The 21,975-nt window shown below is 45.0% G+C and overlaps 1 protein-coding gene across 2 annotated transcripts in view; it reads left to right on the top strand.

Annotated features, from left to right (window-relative positions):
* NME6 (NME/NM23 nucleoside diphosphate kinase 6) overlaps positions 1-16,113 on the top strand; it is a 181,757-nt gene extending 165,644 nt beyond the window's left edge. The window contains exon 6 of one of the 2 annotated variants that reach the window (XM_069229465.1): positions 15,073-16,113. In XM_069229465.1, coding sequence (XP_069085566.1) covers positions 15,073-15,281 — 209 coding nt within the window. In that variant the 3' untranslated portion in view covers positions 15,282-16,113. The remainder of the gene's footprint in view (positions 1-15,072) is intronic. The other variant, XM_069229466.1, reaches the window with a different exon arrangement.
* Positions 16,114-21,975: the final 5,862 nt, after the last annotated feature.

Here is a 21,975-nt window from a genome sequence, read left to right as displayed (position 1 = left end):
CAATACATTCCAGGGATACACAACCGACTAGCAGATGTTCTCAGCAGAAATCATCAACAAACACACAAGTGAGAAATTCATCCTCAAGTACTTCAAATAATTTCAACAATGGGGAACACCAAACATAGATCTGTTCGCCACAAGCAAAAACACAAAATGTCAAAACTTTGCATCCAGACACCCACATCCCCTATAAAAGGGCAATGCTCTATGGATCAAATGGTCAGGGATATTTGCTTACGCTTTTCCTCCTCTCCCGCTCATTCCATTTGTAGTCAATAAATTGCGTCAAAACACACTCCATATGATACTCATAGCGCCAATGTGGGCCCGTTAACCGTGGTACACAACATTATTAGACCTATCAGTAGTACTACACTCCAAACTCCCAAACAGACCAGACCAGACCTGTTGACACAAAACAAAGGACAGATCAGACACCCAAATCCCAACACACTCAATCTAGCGATTTGGCTCCTGAGGTCTTCGAGCATGGATACTCAAAGTACAGCCCGTGGGCCTCATGCGGCCCCTCTGACCTTTACATATGGCCCCTTGGGCAACAGGAGCACTAGGCATCTGTTTGCTTGACTCCGCACTAACAATAAGAATATTAAATAGACACACAATCATTTATTTCAAACTTATTTGGTGTTAAAGAAAGTAAGTAACTAGGAACTCCTGCACTTAACTTTAGAAACGCCTTCATTTTTAAAGACATATTGCAGCACAAGTGTAAAACTAAGACAGTCTCTTCAAAATTAAAAAAGTGTATTTAGTTACCATGCAGAACTTTTTCACCTTAGTACAATTTATTTTATCAGTGCATTGAGATTCATTCATTTAAAAGTGATAGTTTTCAAACATAAATTTGGAAACATAAATTCTTTCCCTTACCCTGAGACCACCACCAATAGTAAATTAAAGAGGCAAGTCACTTGGTATGTGCACTTTACTTTATGGGTGGCCTGGGTTCCTATCATACATGAACAACATTATAGTTTAACAAATCAAACATAGAAGCAGATTTTGTGCAGCTCACACCATGAATCATGTATTTCAAGGTCATCTTAAATGTGATAATGCAGAAAAATGAGGGAAAGTGAGACTAAACAATTGCCTAGGATCACACAATTTGGAAAAGTGGGTAAGCCGGGATTAATTACAGGTTTTCTGGTTTCCCATTGTTTTTTTCAGCCACTAGATGTATATCATTTGCTTCTCCTACACCTACCTTGCCACCAATTCACCCAGCCACGACACCTGACCGCCACTGCCATGACATCAATGCGCCCCCCAGGCACGTCACAGACCAAACTTTTTGGCCCCTGTGAAAATGTTTGCGAGTACCCATGTCTTAGAGTTTGGTTATTTACAGCTACCATCAGAATATATGGAAGTGATTAAACAAGCAAGAAAAAACACTATTAGACAGTGCTATGCTAACAAATGGAAAATATTTGTGTATTATTGTCAATCTAAACAGATTGCCCCTCTTACAGCACCAATACAAGATATTATATGCTATTTACTTCATTTGCAAAAATCAAACTTAGCATTCCCTTCCATAAAAATACATCTTACTGCAATTTCAGCATATTTGCAAAATGTACAGCACAGCTCTTTATTTAGAGTCCCTTTTATTAAAGCCTTCATGGGAGGCTTAAAATGCATCATTGCACCCAGAACACCTCCAGTTCCTTCTTAGAATTTAAAGATTTATGGGTCCAACATTTGAACCTATGCACTCATGTCAAATGCAATTCTTAACATGTAAAGTTGCCTTCCTAGTCGCAATTACATAATTGCAAAGAGTCAGTAAAATTCAAGCTTTCACTATTGAAGAACCGTTCATACAAGTACACAAACATAAAGTCGTACTACAAACTAACCCTAAATTTCTTCCAAAAGTGGTATCACCTTTTTATATCAATCAAACAGTGGAACTGCCAGTCTTCTCCCCACGGCCAGATTCTGGGGCAGAAAGAGCTTTACATACATTAGATATTAAAAGAGCACTAATGTACTATATAGATTGAACAAAACCATTCAGAAAAACTGAACAGCTGTTTGTAGCCTTTCAAAAACCTCAAACAGGTAACAATTTCGAAACAAGGATTAGCAAGATGGATAGTAAGATGCATCCAAACATGCTACGTTAAAGCCAAAAGACAACTCTTAGTTACTCCTAAAGCACATTCCACAAGGAAGAAGGGTGCTACAATGGCTTTTTTAGGAAACATACCAATGGCTGAAATATGTAAAGCAGATACTTGGTCAACACCACATACATTTACTAAACACTATTGTGTAGATGTTTTAACAACACAGCAAGCCACAGTAGGTCAAGCTGTACTCATAACATTATTTCAAACAACTTCAACTCCTACGGGCTAACCACAGCTTTTATGGGAGGACTAACTGCTTTGTAGTCTATGCACAGCATGTGTATCTGCAGCTACACATGCCATTGAATGGAAAATGTCACTTACCCAGTGTACATCTGTTCGTGGCATGTTCTGCTGCCGATTCACATGCACCCTCCCACCCCCGGCAGCCTGTAGTCGTTTAAGTTAACAACATTTGTACATATGTAAATATATATATATATATATATATATATATATATATATATATATCTTAAACATTCCATTCTTTATACTCTATCACTCCTATCTTACCCTCTGCGGGAAAACAATCTAACATGGAGTCGATGCCCATGCGCAATGGAGCCGAAGAGGAGGAGTAACTCTATCCCGTGACTCAAACACTTCTTTGAAGAAAAACAACTTGTAACACTCCGAGCACAACACTAGATGGCAGAAGTATATGCACAGCATGTGAATCTGCAGAAGAACATGCCACGAACAGATGTACACTTGGTGACATTTTCCATAAAAATATATATATATATATATATATATATATATATATATATATATATATATATATAAGTTCCATCTGGATCATGTTTCTAAGATCTGTCTTTCTACTGTGCATGCAGTATACCTTCACTGCATCAGCAGATGCCCCATATAAACTGTCTTGCTCTTGCTTCTTTGATGTCTCATGTCCCTGAGATGCTTCTTTCTTATGTCCCTGTGATGTATCTCGCTCACGCCCCTGTGATGTCTCGCTCACGCCCCTGTGATGTCTCGCTCACGCCCCTGTGATGTGTCTCGCTCACGCCCCTGTGATGTGTCTCGCTCACGCCCGTGTGGGGTTGTCTCGCTCAGGCCCCTGTGACTACGCTCGCTCATGCCCCTGTTATGTGCCTTGCTCGTGCCCTTGTAGTGTGTTTAGTTCATGGCCTTTAACGTGTCTTGCTCATTCCCCTCTGATGCGTCTTGATCTCACCCATGTGATGCATTAAACTTCTGAACTTGTGTTCTGATGTTAATTCCTGTTATCCGCTTGAGTGCGGGCGTCGGCCACTGGCCGATGCCCACACACCCTCCCTGGTGCGGGTCACGACCAGTGGCCGACACCAGGAAGGGCATTAATAAATCCTCGGGTGCGTCGCGCCCGAGGATTTTTCTTTTTTTTTTTTTTTTACTACCCCCGGGAGACACGGAAGCTACCGTGTCTCCCCCCGTCCCCCACCCGCCCCTTTGTGACGTCAGCGCGCCGTTGCAAAGGTGTTTTCCCCATGAAAGCAGGAAGCAGCCTTGCGGCCGCTTCCTGCTTTCATGGGGAAAACGGCCTTTTACACGTTCGGGAAGGCCTTGTAAGAAAGGGGAGAGTCTCCCCTTTCTTACGAGGCCTTCCTGAAAGTGTTTCCTGGCCCCCGATCGCAGCTGTGCTGCGATCGGGGGCCAGGAAACACTTTCAGGTTTCCTGGCTCCCCCGATCGCAGCACAGCTGCGATCGGGGGGGCCAGGAAACATTTTGAAAAGGCCTCGTAAGAAAGGGGAGACTCTCCCCTTTCTTACGAGGCCTTCTGAAACTGTTTCTGGCCCCCGATCGCAGCTGTGCTGCGATCGGGGCCAGAAACAGTTTCAGAAGGCCTCGTAAGAAAGGGGAGAGTCTCCCCTTTCTTACGAGGCCTTCTGAAACGGGAAACATTTTGAAAAGGCCTCGTAAGAAAGGGGAGACCAGAAACAGTTTCAGAAGGCCTCGTAAGAAAGGGGAGAGTCTCCCCTTTCTTACGAGGCCTTCTGAAACGGTTTCCTGGCCCCCGATCGCAGCACAGCTGCGATCGGGGGCCAGGAAACCCCACTAGACACCAGGGATTTCACTTTTGGGGGGCGGCCCCCCCGGAAAACGGGCCGCCCCCCCCCCGGCATAATTTTTTTTATTAAAAAAAAGGTAGGTGCCCCCTGGGGGGGGGGGGTGCGATCGCGCCCCCCCCCCCAGGGGATTTTTTTTTTTTTCAAAAAAAGAATGAAATGACAGGGGGTTGCCCGTGGGCAGGGTGACCCCCTGTGGGGTCAATTTTTTTTTTAGATGTTGTAGGGTTTCCCTGGGGGCCATTTTGGCCCCCAAGGAAACCATACAGCAACTAAAAAAAATATATATGTATATATCTATATATATATATATCTATGTAGATAGATATATCTATGTACATGGATATATCTATAGATATATCTATGTAGAGATATATATATATATATATATATATATACGTATATATATATATCTATATATAGATATATATAGATATATATATATATATATATATAGATATAGATATATATATATATATATATATATGTAGATCTGTATCAAAGAGATTTATAAAGCGCGCTACTCACCTGTCAGGGTCTCAAGGCGCTGCGGGGGGGGGGGGGGGGGGACAGGGGGAGGGAAAGGGGCTAGGAGGTTCACTGTTCAAAAAGCCAGGTTTTGAGGCCCTTCCTGAAAAGAAGTAGGTTTTGGGTCTTGCGAATGTGGGTTGTGAGTGCGTTCCAGGTTTTGGGTGCAATGTAGGAGAAGGATCTGCCCCCGGTGGTGGTGTGTTTGATGCGGGGGACAGAGGCGAGAGAGAGGTCAGCTGAGCGGACGTTTCGTGTGGGGGTGTGGAAGGTGACTCTCGTTGAGGTAGGCAGGGCCTGTGTTGTGGAGTGATTTGTGTGCGAGGATGAGGATCTTGAAGGTGATCCTTTTGTCAATGGGGAGCCAGTGGAGGGATTTGAGGTGTGGAGAGATGTGTTCGTGTCGGCAGAGGTCGAGGATGAGTCGTGCTGCTGAGTTCTGGATGCGTGTAGTTTGCACTTGAGTTTTAGAGTGGTGCCGGCGTAGAGGGCGTTTCCGTAATCAAGCCTGCTGCTGATGAGTGCGTGAGTGACAGTTTTTCTGGTCTCTGTGGGGATCCATTTGAATGTTTTTCAGTATACGGAGTTTGTTGAAGCATGAGGAGGTAAGAGCGTTGATTTGTTGGGTCATAGAGAGGGAGGAGTCTAGGATGATGCTGAGGTTGCGTGCGTAGTTGGCGGGGGTGGGTGCAGGGCCTAGCGTGGTGGGCCACCATGGGGGGTCCCAGGTGTTTTTGTGTGGGCCAAAGAGGATTATTTCGGTTTTGCTTGAGTTGAGTTTCAGGTGGTTGGCTGTCATATATACATCACTTTTGTCAATATGTGTGTGGTTTCCCTGGGGGGAAAAGGGTCCGACTTGTCTAGTGGCAGTTTTAGTGCCATAAAGAAGCGCAGAAGGTTTATATGCCTACTGCAAAGAGCACATCTGTATTTTATGTAAATAGCTGAGTACATTAGTAAAGTCTATGGAGAGATGAAGGGCACTTTTGCTGGGTGGTAATGAGGGAATCCGAGGAGGAGGGAGTGGGAGCACCAATAATGATTGTTGGACTGGGCGCAGGAGGTGCTAAAGACTGTGACGAATGGTATGTGACAAGGTGTTTTTTGAGTGTCTTGAAAGTACGTGCTGATTGAGGGAAGAAGAGCAGGTAAGGTGGCCTCTACTGTTGCACGTATCTCACACACACCATCGATTTTGTGACTGTCTACGTAGGCTAGTGTTTTAGAGCAACAGTTTAGCCAATAGCAGAGATGGCATCTTGATGGATGACTGCTGCCTGCACTTGGGTTATTGAGGACCGCTCTGACATAGGATCAGAGACTGAGACATCAGATACTGAGACAGCATCTGAGGGATAGGACAATGGCGCAGACTCTGGGAGTGATTTTTCAGTCAGAGGAGTCCCATTCGAAAACTCCTCTTCCAGTACATTATGAGGGAGGTGATGAGGACAGTCCTGCTGTCCCTTCGCAAGCTGTTCGTGCAACTGGGTAATAGTGGGTTAGGCCAACCCAGAGAGCAGGTGAATGCGGCGGCAAGCAGAGAGAGAGTGCTCTCTTGGGAGCTCACCAATTTAGTTCAGCCCCAAATTCCACCACCCAAATCATATTGTGGAGACATCAAAATTGTCTATGGCAAAACAAACTGGTTTTGTAAGGCAGGCACCTGTGTTTTTGGTCCTGGATTCGGCGGCCATATAGAGAAACACACTAAACCCAAACATTTCTGGAAACTAGACATTCGGGGGAGTCCACAGAGGTGTGACTTGTGTGGATTCCCCAAAGTTTTCTTACCCAGAATACCCTGCAAAGCTGAAATGTTGAAAAAAAACTCTATTTTTCTCGCATTTCTGTCACACAAACTACAGGAATATGCTGGGATCCACAACATTCCTACCACCCAGTGACTCCTCACCTGTCCTGATAAAAACACTACCCCACTTGAGTGCCTACACCTAGTGCCGGTGTCAGGAATGGATCACCCCAGGGTCAACAGCTGCCTCACGTAAGGACCAACATTGACCGTTGTGTGATCTATTCCTGTCGCAGGCACCAGGCCTAACCACACAAGTGAGGTATCATTTTTATCGGGAGACTTGGGGGAACGCTGGGTGGAAGGAAATTTGTGGCTCCTCTCAGATTCCAGAACTTTCTGTCACCGAAATGTGAGGAAAACGTGGTATTTTAGCCACATTTTGAGGTTTGCAAAGGATTCTGGGTAACAGAACCTGGTCCGAGCCCCACAAGTCACCTCATCTTGGATTCCCCTGGGTTTCTAGTTTTCAGAAATGCACAGGTTTGGTAGGTTTCCCTAGGTGCCGGCTGAGCTAGAGGCCAAATTCCACAGGTAGGCACTGTTTTCTATGAAAAAATGTGATGTGTCCACGTTCTGTTTTGGGGCATTTCCTGTCGCGGGCGCTAGGCCTACCCACACAAGTGAGGTATCATTTTTATCGGGAGACTTAGGGGAACGCCGGGTGGAAGGAAATTTGTGGCTCCTCTCAGATTCCAGAACTTTCTGTCACCAAAATGTGAGGAAAACTTGTTTTTTTAGCCACTTTTTGAGGTTTGCAAAGGATTCTGGGTAACAGAACCTGGTCCGAGCCCCGCAAGTCACCCCTCCTTGGATTCCCCTAGGTCTCTAGTTTTCAGAAATGCACAGGTTTGGTAGGTTTCCCTATGTGCCGGCTGAGCTAGAGGCCAAAATCTACAGGTAGGCACTTTGGAAAAAACAGCTGTGTTTTCTATTAAAAAAAAATAGGATGTGTCCATGTTGTGTTTTGGGGCATTTCCTGTCGCGGGCACTAGGCCTACCCACATAAGTGAGGTATCATTTTTATTGGGGGAACACAGAATAGCAAAACAAGTGTTATTGCCCCTTATCTTTCTCTACATTTTTTCCTTCCAAATATAAGAGAGTGTGTAAAAAAGAGGTCTATTTGAGAAATGCCCTGCAATTCACATGCTAGTATGGGCACCTCGGAATTCAGCGATGTGCAAATAACCACTGCTCCTCAAAACCTTATCTTGATCCCATTTTGGAAATGCAAAGGTTTTCTTGATACCTCTTTTTCACTCTTCATATTTCAGCAAATTAATTGCTGTATACCCAGTATAGAATGAAAACCAACTGCAGGGTGCAGCTCATTTATTGGCTCTGGGTACCTAGGGTTCTTGATGAACATACAAGCCCTTTATATCCCCGCAACCAGAAGAGTCCAGCAGACAAAACGGTATATTGCTTTCAGAAATCTGACATCGCAGGAAAAGTTACAGAGTAAAACATAAAGAAAAATGGCTGTTGTTTTCAGCTCAATTTCAATATTTGTTTATTTCAGCTGTTATTTTCTGTAGGAAAACCTTGTAGGATCTACACAAATGACCCCTTGCTGAATTCAGAATTTTGTCTAGTTTTCATAAATGTTTAGCATTCCGGGATCCAGCATTGGTTTCACACCCATTCCTGTCACTAACTGGAAGGAGGCTGAAAGCACCAAATATAGTAGAAATGGGGTATGTCCCAGTAAAATGCCAAATTTGTGTTGAAAAATTTGGTTTTCTGATTCAAGTCTGCCTGTTCCTGAAAGGTGGGAAGATAGTGATTTCAGCACCAGAAACCCTTTGTTGATGGCGTTTTCAGGGAAAAAACCACAAGCCTTCTTCGGCAGCCCTTTTTTCCCATTTTTTTGGAAAAAACTAAATTTTCACTGTATTTTGGCTATTTTCTTGGTCTCCTCCAGGGGAAACCACCAACTCTGGGTACCATTAGAATCCCTAGGATGTTGGAAAAAAAGGACGCAAATTTGGCGTGGTTAGCTTATGTGGACAAAAAGTTATGAAGCCCTAAGCGCGAACTACCCCAAATAGCCAAAAAAGGGCTCAGCACTGGGGGGGAAAAGGCCCAGCAGCTAAGAGGTTAAGCACGAGCCAGATAACCAGTTTATGTAGTAAAATAAATATTAGATTTATCACAAAAGATAGATTTCAGGTTACATGATAAAACACCCCACAAGGTGCAGAATCTTCACTGTCAGCCCACTGTTCCTTAACTGCCAAATGCAGTGCCTCATTATGATGGATGCTTCTAACCTCGGCTGCCTCACAATTAGAATGTTCTCCAGGTGCCAAAATGAATACGGATAATAATAAGTCATTTGCTAGGCAACTATGTCCCCTTTGAAAATGACAGGCTTTAAGCTGTGACAAACTCCCTCAAGCAGATTTCATTCACTTGTCCCCACGAAGTGTGTCTTTGAGGATCTCCGGTTGCAACTCAACATTGTGTGACCAGTTAGCACTAATGCACCTGAAGGCAATTTTAATCTGGGAGGTGAAGCTGTACATCTCTGAGCATAAGAAGTTGTGGTCTTGCCACAAGTCCTGCTCCCTTTTCAAGTTGCAGGCCCAGTACCGGTCACCAGGTTGTTCCTGCTCCAGATCTTCAGGTAAGTTAAATTCAAAGTCCAAACGCAAGCACAAGAAAGCAAGTGAGACGTGACCCAATCTTGCCACTGTTGGTTCCAAAGAGAAGGCACAATGACATCCAGATCTGAGCTGCATTATTTAAGGTCCGCAGCCACGGATCTGAAACCCAACTGGTTCCAATGTGCCTTGAAATACCCACCCTGTCATTAACCCCCCAACCACCCCCTCCCATACATCACATCTAGGCATTCATGGAGGTCACGCTTCAAATATAGTGAGGAAGGATATATGAAAATAAACGTTAGGTCAATAAAGGAATACAGATAACCTATATGTATCAAAAGAAAACCTGTAAAGAGATAATTGACTGTTGGTTACTATTTTGATTATATTGTTTTGTAGTTTGAGCTTGTTGTAGTACAGATGTATTTGCTTTTATTGGGATGGAAGGTTGTAGTGAATGAGAGTGATTGGTTGTGGTGACTGAATGATTCTAATTGTGTTGGAGTGGTTTTACTGAATGTGATCTCCTGATATTTGCTGGTAATAGATTGTCATGAATTGTGAGATATCATGCACAGCATTTTGTTAGGATGTGTAATTGATATGATGTAGCTGATGCAATGCAAATTGTAGATACATCCTTTTGATATATGATGAATTTGATAACTAATGAGTAATAAATTGTATTTACAAAAATTGAGCTTTTCTGAATATGCTAATTTGACTGCTTAAGTAGAACATTGGAAGACCGAGGTGTTTTCTTTAATACCCGATGTCTTGAACTCGACCTCTGTTTTGCTTTGAGATTACAAAAGCATTAGCAGTTGTTATGCAGCCTGACTCCCACCCTCTGCCTCTACTGCGACACAACTATCAGTAGAGGCTCCTTTCTCTTTTTGGCTTGAACTCTGGTCATGTACCAGACTAAGGAATACCCCAATATACTGATAATGAGGTTGGCGATGGGGTGGCATTCATCTCTTATACTGATGATGCCTTATACCCTGACTTACAAAATGCCAGTAGGTTGACACATCTTTAAAACAAATCTTGACTTGTCACATAGTCCACCTGTGGAGGAAAGTGCCTTGTTTGCAGTGGTGTTTTAGTGGGCAGCTGAGGGACTAGTCTTGCAGTTGTTCTCAGTTGTGAATACAACAGATATTCTGATGGAGGTTATCGAACCCGAGCCAGCAACATCAGAGACCCTCCTGCCATTTAATAACTCCCTCATGGGAGCCTTGATGTCTACACAGTGGAAACCATGTTCTTGACCACTTATTAGTCTGGAAGTAGACAAGCAACAAAGGCCTGAATTCAGGGAACTGGACTTCCACTCCAGCACCTCAATCTAGAAATTCTCATTGTGCAGACTTTAACCTCTAAATTTAATTCTAACTTGTTTCTGAGTCTGTTAGACCACTACATGCATGCCTTATGGGACATAGCCATCAAGCTATTGCCAGTGGTCCCGAAGACCTTACAGCATCCCTCGTTCAGAGTTTTCCTGATGGTCAAGATGCTGTGAAATACATCATCTGTACAGGCCAAGACTCCACAGATTGGTATAACAGAGCTGTTTGTACCAATGTGGTGCTTCACAGCCATGCCTGGTTACAGTCAACAAGATTTTTTTTTGGGTGACTTGCACCCATCATTGATAGACTTGAATGTGTCTAGACTCTTCAACGAGAAGACAGACTCTGTGGTCGAACATTTTAAAGACTGTACAGTCCTAGCGTGCTCCTTGAAGCTTTTGACTCCTGCAAAACATTTCCCTCATTACTTCTGCAAATTTAGAGGCTATCATAGGGCCTTGGCATATGGACAATGGCAGCCTTCCAAGCCAGTGGTGTAGTTGACAGCCCAGTCATTTCGGGGAGATGGTCATGAAACTGATAGACCGCAGCGGCATCAGTTCTCCAATTCCTCCTCCGCTGCTACGATGGCCACTATGCTGCTTTAGTTTGTCCTCAACAACTCATGTACAACCAAAAGGGTGCTGGATTCATTATTTGCTCCCTGGTTGTCGATCTATCACGTCTGACATTTGAGTCTTCCAGATTATTCGGCGGGACTACGCCCTCTCTTTCATTTCCTCCCCACCCGATTTTCCTCCAACACCAGGATGAACTGCAGAGGAGCATCTCTCCACCCCACTGCATAAGTTGCATCTCTTGTTCTTCAAAAAGTGTTATTGAAAAGGTGCCAGGCTCTGAGAGAGACGAAGACAGTTATTCATGCTACATCCTCATTCCAAAAAAGGAAAAATTATAGGGGCCTCAGACCTAGACATTCAGCCTCTAAATGCCTTCGTATGGAAGGCAGATTCATACTACTCACATTGGCCCAGACTTTCTCTGCCCTGGACTAGGGCACTGGATAGTCACCCTGTAATTTCTAGAGATTTATTACCTGTTGTGGAGACCCACAGGCATTACCTGCAGTTCGAGATGGGTCGGGATTACTTTGTCATCTTCAGCCGTGACCTCACAGGTCTTCGAGAAATTAAAGTTAGTGGTCGCTGCCCATTTCGGGATGTCTTGGTTTCCCATATTCCCGTACATTGACAACTGGCTTTTGAAGGGTGGCTCCCTGCAGTCATTCGTAAGATCACCTCTGGATGGTGACAGGACTCTTGACATCATTGGGTTTCACCATAAACAAGCTGAAGTCTAACTGGAATGCCTCACAAAGGCTTCCATTACTTGGGATGATTTTGTATGTGGTGAGGTTGAAGGCCTTTCTTCCACTTCTGAGTGTCTCAAACATTTGGGCTAAGATCCTGATGTTTCAGTGTCAATCCTGGATCTCTGTGAGGATGATTCTGAGGCTTCTTGGTCTCTTAGCCTCGAGCATCCCGATTGGCATCAATGCCAGATGACAAAAGTGGGCCCTACAATGGAACCTAAAATCCCAGTGGATTATGCATCTAATATGCCTCTCATCTAGTTATCCTAGTTTCGAAGGAGGTGATGGAGGCATCACTATCCGATTAGGATTTTCATCTAGGAGAGGTGGATATCAGAGGCTTAAGGCCTCCAGTGTAAAGCCACCTCAACACCAGTCATCTGGAGCTTTGCGACATTCGTTTGAACCTGACAGCTTTCCTGCTGTCCATTGGGAGTAGGCTTGTGCAGATTCTTACAGACAACGCCAGCGCTGTGTTGGACTGCAACAAGCAGGGCACAGTAGGGTCCTAGCATCTGTGCCAAGAGGCTTTGCGTCTCTGGAGGTGGCTAACTAGTAGAACATCTTTCTAGTAGCTAACCACCTGGCAGCGGTCCCTAATTGCCACAGTGACTGAATTTGAGCATACGTTGCCTGGTGGATCACAAGTGGTAGCTGCATCCCGAGGAGGTGCAGGACACTTTTGATCATTGGGGGGAGCCCTGGCTAGAGCTGTTTGCCACCGTTGAAAATGTGCATAGTCCACAATTTTGTGTGTGTTGATGTTATGCAAGCACTTGTTAAGAAACGCATTCCAGCCGGAATTGAATGAAGGACTCCTGTACCCCTTACTGCTGCTATATCTCCTGTCCAAATTTCTGAAGATCAAGAATGACTGGCCCCAAGTCATTCAAATTGCCTTGGACTGGGCCATTAGAGTGTTGTACATGGAACTCCTGAGCATCTGTCAATCAGACAGACCTGAGCAATCAGGTTACCACTTTGGGAAGACCTCCTGCCTCAGCAACCAGACAAGGTCCTTTACCCATACTTGGAGATTGAGCATCTACAATTGACTACATTCGACTCACCATTCTGAGGTGATGGATGTGATTTCTCTTCCAGACATCCTTCTCCAAAATCTATCTGTGCAATGCGCTGAGACAAGATTGTTGCCTGGTGTGGTGCTCAATACACTGATCCTTTACAGTCTAAGCTTTCATACATTTTGCTGTTTATTCTTTCATTAGCACAGCAAGGCCTTGCACTGAGTACTGTAAAAGACTATTTGTGAGCCCTATTGGCCTTTCTGCAGTTACTTTACTGGATGCCCTGGTTTAATCACAAGCTGTATTGCAGCTTATTAAAGGTATGTATCTATGTTCCCTCCCATACCGTTTGTGATGCCCCAGTGGGATCTTAACTAAGCCTTGACATTTCATTTGTGTGCTCCTTTCTAGCCTCTTTATGGTTGCTTGCAGTTGTTCTTGTCCCTAAAATCTTCCTTATGGCGATCACGTCAGCTTATCACATTAGAGAACAGCAGGTGCTTTCAGGGCAGCCACCCTACTCCACTTTCTTTCTGGAAAAAAACAATGCTGAGGAGTCGAGTGGCCTTCTTACTGAAAGTTGTGCATGCCTTCCTCGTTGGGCAGTCGATCACTCAGCAGCGTTCTATGCTCACTCTCACTTTCGAAAGAGGAGAAGCTGCATTAGTTGGACCTTAAAAGGGCATTAAGTTTGTATCAATCTTACCACGACCCATTAAGTGGAAAATTAACTTTTTCCGGGGTTCTCTGCAGGGATTGAGGTGTAGTACAGGACCCCATCGAAGTGGATAGTCCTGTGCATTAATATCTGCTCTGCGTCAGCCAAAAATCATGCCCCGGGACCATAAAGCCCATTCCACCAGGCCCAGGTCACAACAGAGGGGATTGGCTTGGGATGTGGGGGGCTGTTTTTTATATCTGCCAGGCTGCATGATGGGTGTTTGGTGCCTTCTTCCTTGACAGCCAGGTCTGATGAGAAGGTCACATCACTTGCTCGGTCCTGCAGGACTTTTTGATCCTCCATCTTTGGGAGGTACTGCTTTGGTAAATATTCTAAAGGTGAGGATTCTGCAGTTGGAAGTATCCATCAGAAGAACAAGTTACTTACCTTCTGTAGCACTCTTTCTGGTGGATACTTTATCTAACAACAGATTTCTTATTACACTAGCACCTCCCCATCCTGTGGAGTGACTTCTTCGTAATAGCTGAAATGACTCAAGTTAAAGAATCACCACCATGTGCTTTATATTTCATGTCTGGAAGCACGAAACTGGAGAAAGACAAGAAACTCTAGTTAGTGTGCAGGATGCAGCTTGTATACAGCACTGATGGCTCACTTCTGGAACAGTATGAAACATTAAACCAGTGCAAAGCAACACAGCGCCATTCTTTCTGTGCTGCATCCCTGATGTAAAAATTCTCCAGATCCAGACTGGCACACAGGAGATAGCCTAAAGGTGAGGAATATGTGGTTAGATAGAGTATCCACCAGAAAGATTGTTACTGTGCCTATGTACTTTGTTCATCACAGGCACCCTGATCTTACATATGCTGAGCATGGCAGGAATAAGTGAGACAACAAATTCCATCACCCTATGAGGCATCACCCTTATGCCTGAGTGATTCAACTTGTTCTTACTCCTGTGGTGCATCCAGCTCTCATTTTCTGTGAACAATTTGGGTGAATATTTCAGAAAAGGTTTTCATTCTGATCAAAATGTTGTTTTGGAAATGGTTTTAAAATGTCCATTTCTATTTAAATTCAAACTGGTTTGAGTCACTTGACTTTAATGTATCTTTAGGTCAGATTTTATATAATTTCCCTCACATTACCCTTAAACAGCTTGCTGACCTAGTCTCCCTTTTCTGAGAGGATAGTAGTAGGAGTTAAACTGTATTCTGATTCCTAGGTGCTGAGAATATCATAGAAAGAGGCATAGGTCTGGGTATTGCCTAATCACTGAGAAGAGAGTGATGGAAGAATTGGTCTGAAAGTTTCAGTCACTGACTAGGTGAGTGAAATCCAGAAGGGGTGTATTTCTGCAGACCTTCAAAAGGGAGACAAGTGGTAGGGTTGTAATCATGTTGGGACCCATTTGTGATGATGACTGGTTGAAACTTGCACCGTTTGTCACTCTCCCCAATCATCCTTCATTTCTCTGTTTCAGACTCCGTTGAATCCGCTAAAAGAGAGATGGCCTTCTTCTTCCCTGAGTTCAGTGTAAGCTCCTGGTATGAGCAGGAGGAGCCTCATTTCCGCTTGGGTCCGGTGACATACAGCCAAGAACGACTTATTCACACAGTGCACAAGGAAAAGGAAACAATCCCATCTCATGCATCCACAAAGGACCGAACAGAGAGCGAGTTGGGTTTGTAGCTCAAAAGTGGGGCTGACACAGACACCACTTCACAGGGTCGATGCTAAGAAGCTCTCATCCAAACATTGAAGGACCAATTAGTTTTATACTAAATCTGCCATAACCTATCTATTTTTCTGTCGAGGAATCTAAACTCTGGGTCAGTTCTTTTGGCCCTAAAGGACTTATGCATCTTATGAACAATAATTTGTGCTCCATTGCTTTGCTGTTCTGTGGTTCTCATCAAGAGCTGTTGGCATTACAGGGCTGTATGACACTGTATTTATTATATTTGTACTCTGATGAATAATGTTATTTGTTTTTTTATGGCAAGTGAAAAGAGCCCAGCTCCTACTCACTTGTATTGATTTCACTTTCGTCTGAACTGAACCTGGATTGCAGTAGTCAAGGCAGGGAAAACCGCCCATGCACTGATGCACCAGTGTGTTCTTGAGCTGAAGCTGTGGTCCACTGACTGTTGCCAGCTTCGGAACCAGGAGACTGTAATGTCTGCTTTCCGAGTTGACCAAACTATGTGATCCTTGTAAGTGACCATCTCTCTGAACCCATTCATTTTATCTGCAGTCACCACTTCACTTTCTTTCTTTACATTTTCAGTGTATGTACGACTGGTAGACAAACACTGGATTTACTGGAGGGCTTCATGTTTTGAGGATTAGCATCGAGGCAAAACACGAGTTACTGTCAAGGATACGTAGATCATGAAAAGAGTGTCTGGTGGGGATCCAGATGTTATGTGTTTGCAAATTAATTTTTTGGACAGTGTTCATTTGTGGCACTTATGAGAACAGTGCATGGGGACAAAGAATATAAAGGAAAAGGAATAGTGAATGGCTTTGGGTTCCATTGTATATTGTGGCATGTATTTCTTCTATTGGTTAATTTTCTCTTTTGTCCATTTATTTGCCTATCATTTATGTGATACAGTATTGTCATTCCATCTCTTTTGATGGACATCAGTGCATATAGTGTATTATTTTTGGTGTTTATGTTGGATTTTCTACTGTTTCAGTCCTTTGTATTTGTAGAAGAAAACAGTAAAAAGCAACACAAAAGGCTAGGGCTGCATAGGTGCCTAAAGAAATCCCTTTACTTGGAGAAGTGGGGAAAACATACTAAGAGGAGTGCCAGTGTTCTCCTAAGAGGATGATGGGCATTAATATGACCATATTATACAAGCAGTTGACTTTGTATTCTTTGCCTGTGTTGGCGGTGAATTCGATGAGAAAGCCAAGACCCAAAGTAGAAGAAATGTTACGTGCCCAATCTTGAATATCAGGTTTTATGTTGCTCAACTTGAAGTGCGTGGGGGACTGGCAGATATTCCTTGGCTGGGTGTTCAGAGGCATCCTGTCCAGTGGGGTGTGGTAGGGTAGCCCCACAGAAGCTCTTGGTGTCAATCACAGGAAGTGTATCAATGAAGTGCTGTCTTCTGTACTCTACAGAAGGCAGCATCGCACAGATAGTTCCTGTGGATGACAGGCAACACCCACAATAAACAGTGTATATGCGCTGGCCCTGTGTGAACTCATGTGCAATGTCTTGGCTTGATAAAGGGGTGGGGAGCACTTTGATCAAATAGCTGTGGGTGGTACCTACGACAGGTGCTTGCTTAAAAAAGAGCTTTATACCTTCACCCCACAGCCAAACCTGCGGCTTGTGCAGGCTTCTCACTTACATGTGCATTGTGACTTCCTGTGACTTGCTAATCGCTAATGCAGCTTACTGTAGGCCCTGTGGCGAGTGTCCCTTAACTGCAAGCTATGCTGTCACTCAATAATTGCCCATTAACTGCAGGCTGTTCTGTCACTCACACCTGCCTATATACGTGCAGGGTCTGAAAGGGGGAGGTTCATGCCAGGATTTCACCGTCCTCTTACTGAGCTGAGACCAGGTCATGGAGTAGAAGCATAGTGGGGGAGATTAAACATGCCCAGTGTACTGGTCAGGTGACCACTTTTTCTTCGAGTGGGAGAGTGAGTGCTTGTGTTATGGCTGTTCTAATGTCCATGTGAGGACTGCTTCGGAGGGCCCACGAATTTCCAAGGATGTCTGGGACCTAGTCATATCAATGGAAGTAATTTGCGACTGGTGTTTTGGGATCCCGCTGCTGTTGTCACCCCAAAGTAAAAAACATGCACACCCCTTCAGCACTTAACTCTCTAAGTAAAAACAGCAGAGCAGTTCAAGGCTCTCCCAGGTAGGTGGTGTGGGTTAGGAATTCAAAACTCAATAATACACTCAGTAAGCTATTGTCCAATCAGTGGTTTTCATTATAAACGCAAGCTAAATCCTATGCATAGAATCACAGATGTGTATAGTTGGCAAAACTGTATACCAAGCAGTAAACATTGTACATTGTGAAAATAGAGGCTTACAGACTTTATCAGGTAATCCCACAATTAATTTTGAAAACCTACTGACTTTGGCGATACATCATCCACTCATTATAAATCCACAAAGAATGATTTTAAGAGATAACATGTGCCATTCATTATCAAAAAGCGAGACAAAAAATATAAGGCCTAGATGTTTTCACAAGCTGCATTTATTTATATATATATATATATATATATATATATACATATACACACACACATACACAACCTAGTGACAGTTGCACTAGGTAGTTATAGTTAGGACCTAGTTTCTATAGCAAAAGTGTTTTTTGACTAGCCTCAAGTGCCATTTGACAAATATTCACAAACTTTTCCCCAAAAAAATTCAAACAGTCACGTCAGCTGCTGTCTGGGTGTCTGAAAAGTTTTAGGGTAATCCGTCATGCTGAGGGGCAAGGGGGAGGGAGTCAAAAAAGGTCAGTTTTCCCATGTTATTTCCCATAGGGATTTTGAACAATGATGGTGCCTGAACCACTGGACGGAATGACACCAAATTTGGCAGAAAGGTAGCTCTTGGTACATTGGCTATTGGCAATTATACAAAAGGAATGCGGGGGGCACTGAGCCCCCTGCAGCCCCGGGGACCACCACCTCCCCAGAGCTCGTCACTCTCTATCAAAATCAAGGAGGCCAGATGCCTGCCAGTCCTGGGGACCGCCCCCTCTGTGGAGCACATTTCTCTAATGCGGGAGGCCAGACGGAACTGGGAACTGGCACCTACCCCGGGCTTAATGCGGGGAACCACCTGGTTTACCTCCCAACCCTCCCCAACACAGCCCCAGGTACCACCACCTCCCTGGGGTAGACATAAAAGAATAAAGGTGGTCTGTTGTGGACCCACGGGGACCACCTCCCCAGGTCATTTGATGGGTGCCCACCCCTGGGACATAGCTGTTTGCTGTGGCTTGGCGGCAGCTTTGACAGCTGCTGCCAAGTCAGAGCAAACAATCTGTTCGCTGCGAGGGAGAGATGTTAAACAGCTTTCCCTCTCTGCGAGCGTAGGTTTCCTCTGTCTCCCTGCCTGGCGTGATGCAAGTAGGAAGACAGAGGAAACATTGCTCTCTGAGAGCAGTGCCGGTTCCCACAGAGGTCATATGGTCGAGCCCCGGGGGATGGGGTACCTGGGAGATGGGGTCTCTGGGGCCGAGATCGGCCCTGGGGTGTGGGGTTGTGCCGCCTCTTCCCAAACATAAACAATTAGTAATAGTGCTGCGCCCCGGGGGATGGGAAGCCCGGGCGGAGATTGGCCTGGAAAGGGTGGCAGCACAGCCCCCTACCACCTCCCAATATTTAGGCTGGGCCCCAGGGGATGGGGCCCCTGGGCCCAAGATTGTGCTCTACGGTAACAATAACTCGCATCCTCGCCATGCACTGCTAATTACCCCACAAATTATGGCACTCATGACATCTTTAATAACACCATTGATATTATCACTGTAATATTTGCAGTAAAATTTTTGATGAAAAAACTCTGCGTGGTAGGGGCGCAAGTTAAAGTTACCTTAGGGCTCGAGTTATAGTTCCTTAAGATAACTCTAACTATAATAGGTGAATTTGTATGGTTTGGTACGATTAAATGTGAGCCTAACTATAACGTCCCTGTAACCTTTGTTTTTATAAGTGAATTTCAGTTTTTTTTTTTATTCTATCTCCTAACTATAACGTCTCTGTAACCTTTGTTATTTTCAGTAGATATATGTGTGTGTGTGTGTGTGTGTGTGTGTGTATACATACATATGATGGGCTATTCACAATAAGATATTCAAACCTCCTAGTTGTGATCCAGCCTTTTACCAACACAAATTATATAACTGGGTCAGAGTCTCCTCAAAGGACTACAGGCTTCAAGCCATGGGGCTCCCTGCGATGACTGGATGTGAAGCCTGGGGCTCGGACTTGATCCTGTGGCCTGTGACTCTTATGCTTCCATAGAACCGAACGTCATCAGGAAGCAGGAGGCCAAGGTCTTTCTGTGTGACTAAGGGAACTTTCTTGTGAGAGAGATTAACACTAAAAAGCATCATCAGAAGGAGTTCTCCTCATGACCATTTGGAATCTTGATAGTGTTCCTTGATTCTGGACGCTTCTTTGATATTGGGTGAACCTCCCTCCCCAGTGCCTAAAAAGGAAAGTATGGTCATTTGGCTGACCCCATGCAGGTCGAGGCTTTCCAGCTAGTGATGCTAGATCTTATCAGGACAGCGCCACAATCCTTTAGGCTACTCTCCAAAGAAGGGTCAGACACTACAAACTTGGCGACTCCAGCAAATCTTACTCCAACTCTTCTTAACCTGCCCCTCCATGGACTCCAAGATAAAGGACCTCATAATGAACACGGCGGTGTTTCCTGCCGTGTTCAGGCTGGCGGTCATTTAACTGACCGCCAGGCCCCTAGGACTCCGCCGGCCGCATAAAGAACATTCTGCTGGACTGGCGGGTGGAAACATTGCTTCCTTCCTTCCGCCCGCCAGCCCAGCAGAATGCAGGGCAGGGACATTGCCTCAATGCCTCTGTGCTGCGGGTGCAGCTGCACCTGTCGCATACGGGCCGTGACCTGCGCGATGGGGCACTGCCCATGCCAAATGCATGGGCAGTGCAGGGGCTCCCAGGGTGGCCCCAGAGCACCCCTTCCACCAGCCTTTGACTGGCAGGGGAACCCGCCAGTGAAAGTCTGGTGGCAGTAGGGATCATTATCTGAGGCGCTGCCCTGTCTGATAAGGATTCCATCCACCGTCAGGCTGCCTGTTGGAGGCAGCCTGGCGGTCCATGTGTTCATTATATGGCGGTTCAGCCCGCCATGCCGGTGGCGGTCTTTTCACCCGTAGCCGGCATGGCGGGCTGAACCGCCGGGGTTCATAATGACCCCCAAAGACAGGTAAGGTGCCATTCCAAAGAAAAGCCAGAACCGATTGGACTTAGTCTCAAAGTCACTATCAACGCCACCCATGGAGCTGTCTCTGGCATTGATGGAGGAGTCCATAGGGGACAATGCACTTGTGGCAAAGGAAAAGGTGAGGGCAAACGTTAAAGCTTAGCCACCATGTGAGCCTCTTCTAATGGCCCAAAGATTTGCCCAGCTGAAGGATATTTTCTGTTCAGATTCAGATGGAGTATAGAGATTATGGCCACACAAAGGATAATGACTCGGAGGCTCTCCATCCCCTGCCACTTAACAATATTGATGCAGGCATTTACTTGGATTTTAAAAATACTAATGGCTTAGATATTTCACCAGCAATGGACATTTCCTGCCAGTGAGACCCCATTTGGGGAGGCGCAGGGCAGACTGGCTACCGGACCTCAATTGTGAGGGTTCAGATTGTTTGCCATTGGTATCCTGGATTCTGTTTTACTATGGCTGTGCAAACTGGAACAAGTACAGCCCTTTGTGTACTTGACTGTCAGGCTATAAAGGGCGAGTATTTTTTAGGGTTCTCATGATGGTAGTTTCAGGGAAAACAGCCATAGAAGTGGGCCACTGGTTTGTACTGGCTTTACTTCTAGATCGCCAGAAGAACTGAGGCATATTCTAGGTTTGTGCCTTCTGAAACTTTTCATTGAGCCCTTCCCCAACTCCTGTTAGCCTTGAACTCTGGAGATTGGTTAGAGTCCCTCAAACTCCACTACATTTATTTTCATTTTCCAATTCTTCCCCTACCACAGGAGCTACTTGAGGTTCTTGGTAGGGTCCCAACACTTTCAATGTGCTGCCCTCCAGCTTGGACTGATAACAGCCCTGCACATCTTTACAAAGGGGCTGATGGTCTTGGCAGCTTTGCTGTGAAGGCTGGGGAACTCCATGTATTACCACCACACCCCCACACACTAGGCTGATTCCAGCTGGAGTCACACTTATTCAGGGTCTTAGGCAAAGAGCTAGGGGAATAGATAACAGGCGGTTTCAGGTGGCATTCGATAAATAGAGGTTTGGCCTCCCCTCTCGAAGTTCAATCAATGGGAGCCCCACCGTGCCTTCAGGCATTTGCCTAGTACTTTCCCCAAAGCATGGGGTGTCCCCACATCTTGGGAACGGCTTCTGATTGCTCTCAAAGCATTGTGTAGCCCACTCACTTAAGCTCACCACCCAGGCCTGTTCCATTAATACTACCTGGTGACAAGGAGTTATTGGGCCTGGTGAGGAGATGGTAGTTGGTTCTCTGCTCTGAGGGCTTCAAAAGGAGCAATCAGTGAGTGAGAGATGAAGCCGGGGAACCTCTTGGAAGGAGGAGGTGTCCTGTATGACACATGTTGAACAAAGTCACACCCAGGCACTCTGGGAAAACAAATTCACTCC

Source organism: Pleurodeles waltl, chromosome 4_1, assembly GCF_031143425.1.
Source record: "Pleurodeles waltl isolate 20211129_DDA chromosome 4_1, aPleWal1.hap1.20221129, whole genome shotgun sequence".
Classification (NCBI taxonomy): Eukaryota; Metazoa; Chordata; class Amphibia; order Caudata; family Salamandridae; genus Pleurodeles; species Pleurodeles waltl.
This window is presented reverse-complemented; position numbering and strand designations above follow the sequence as displayed.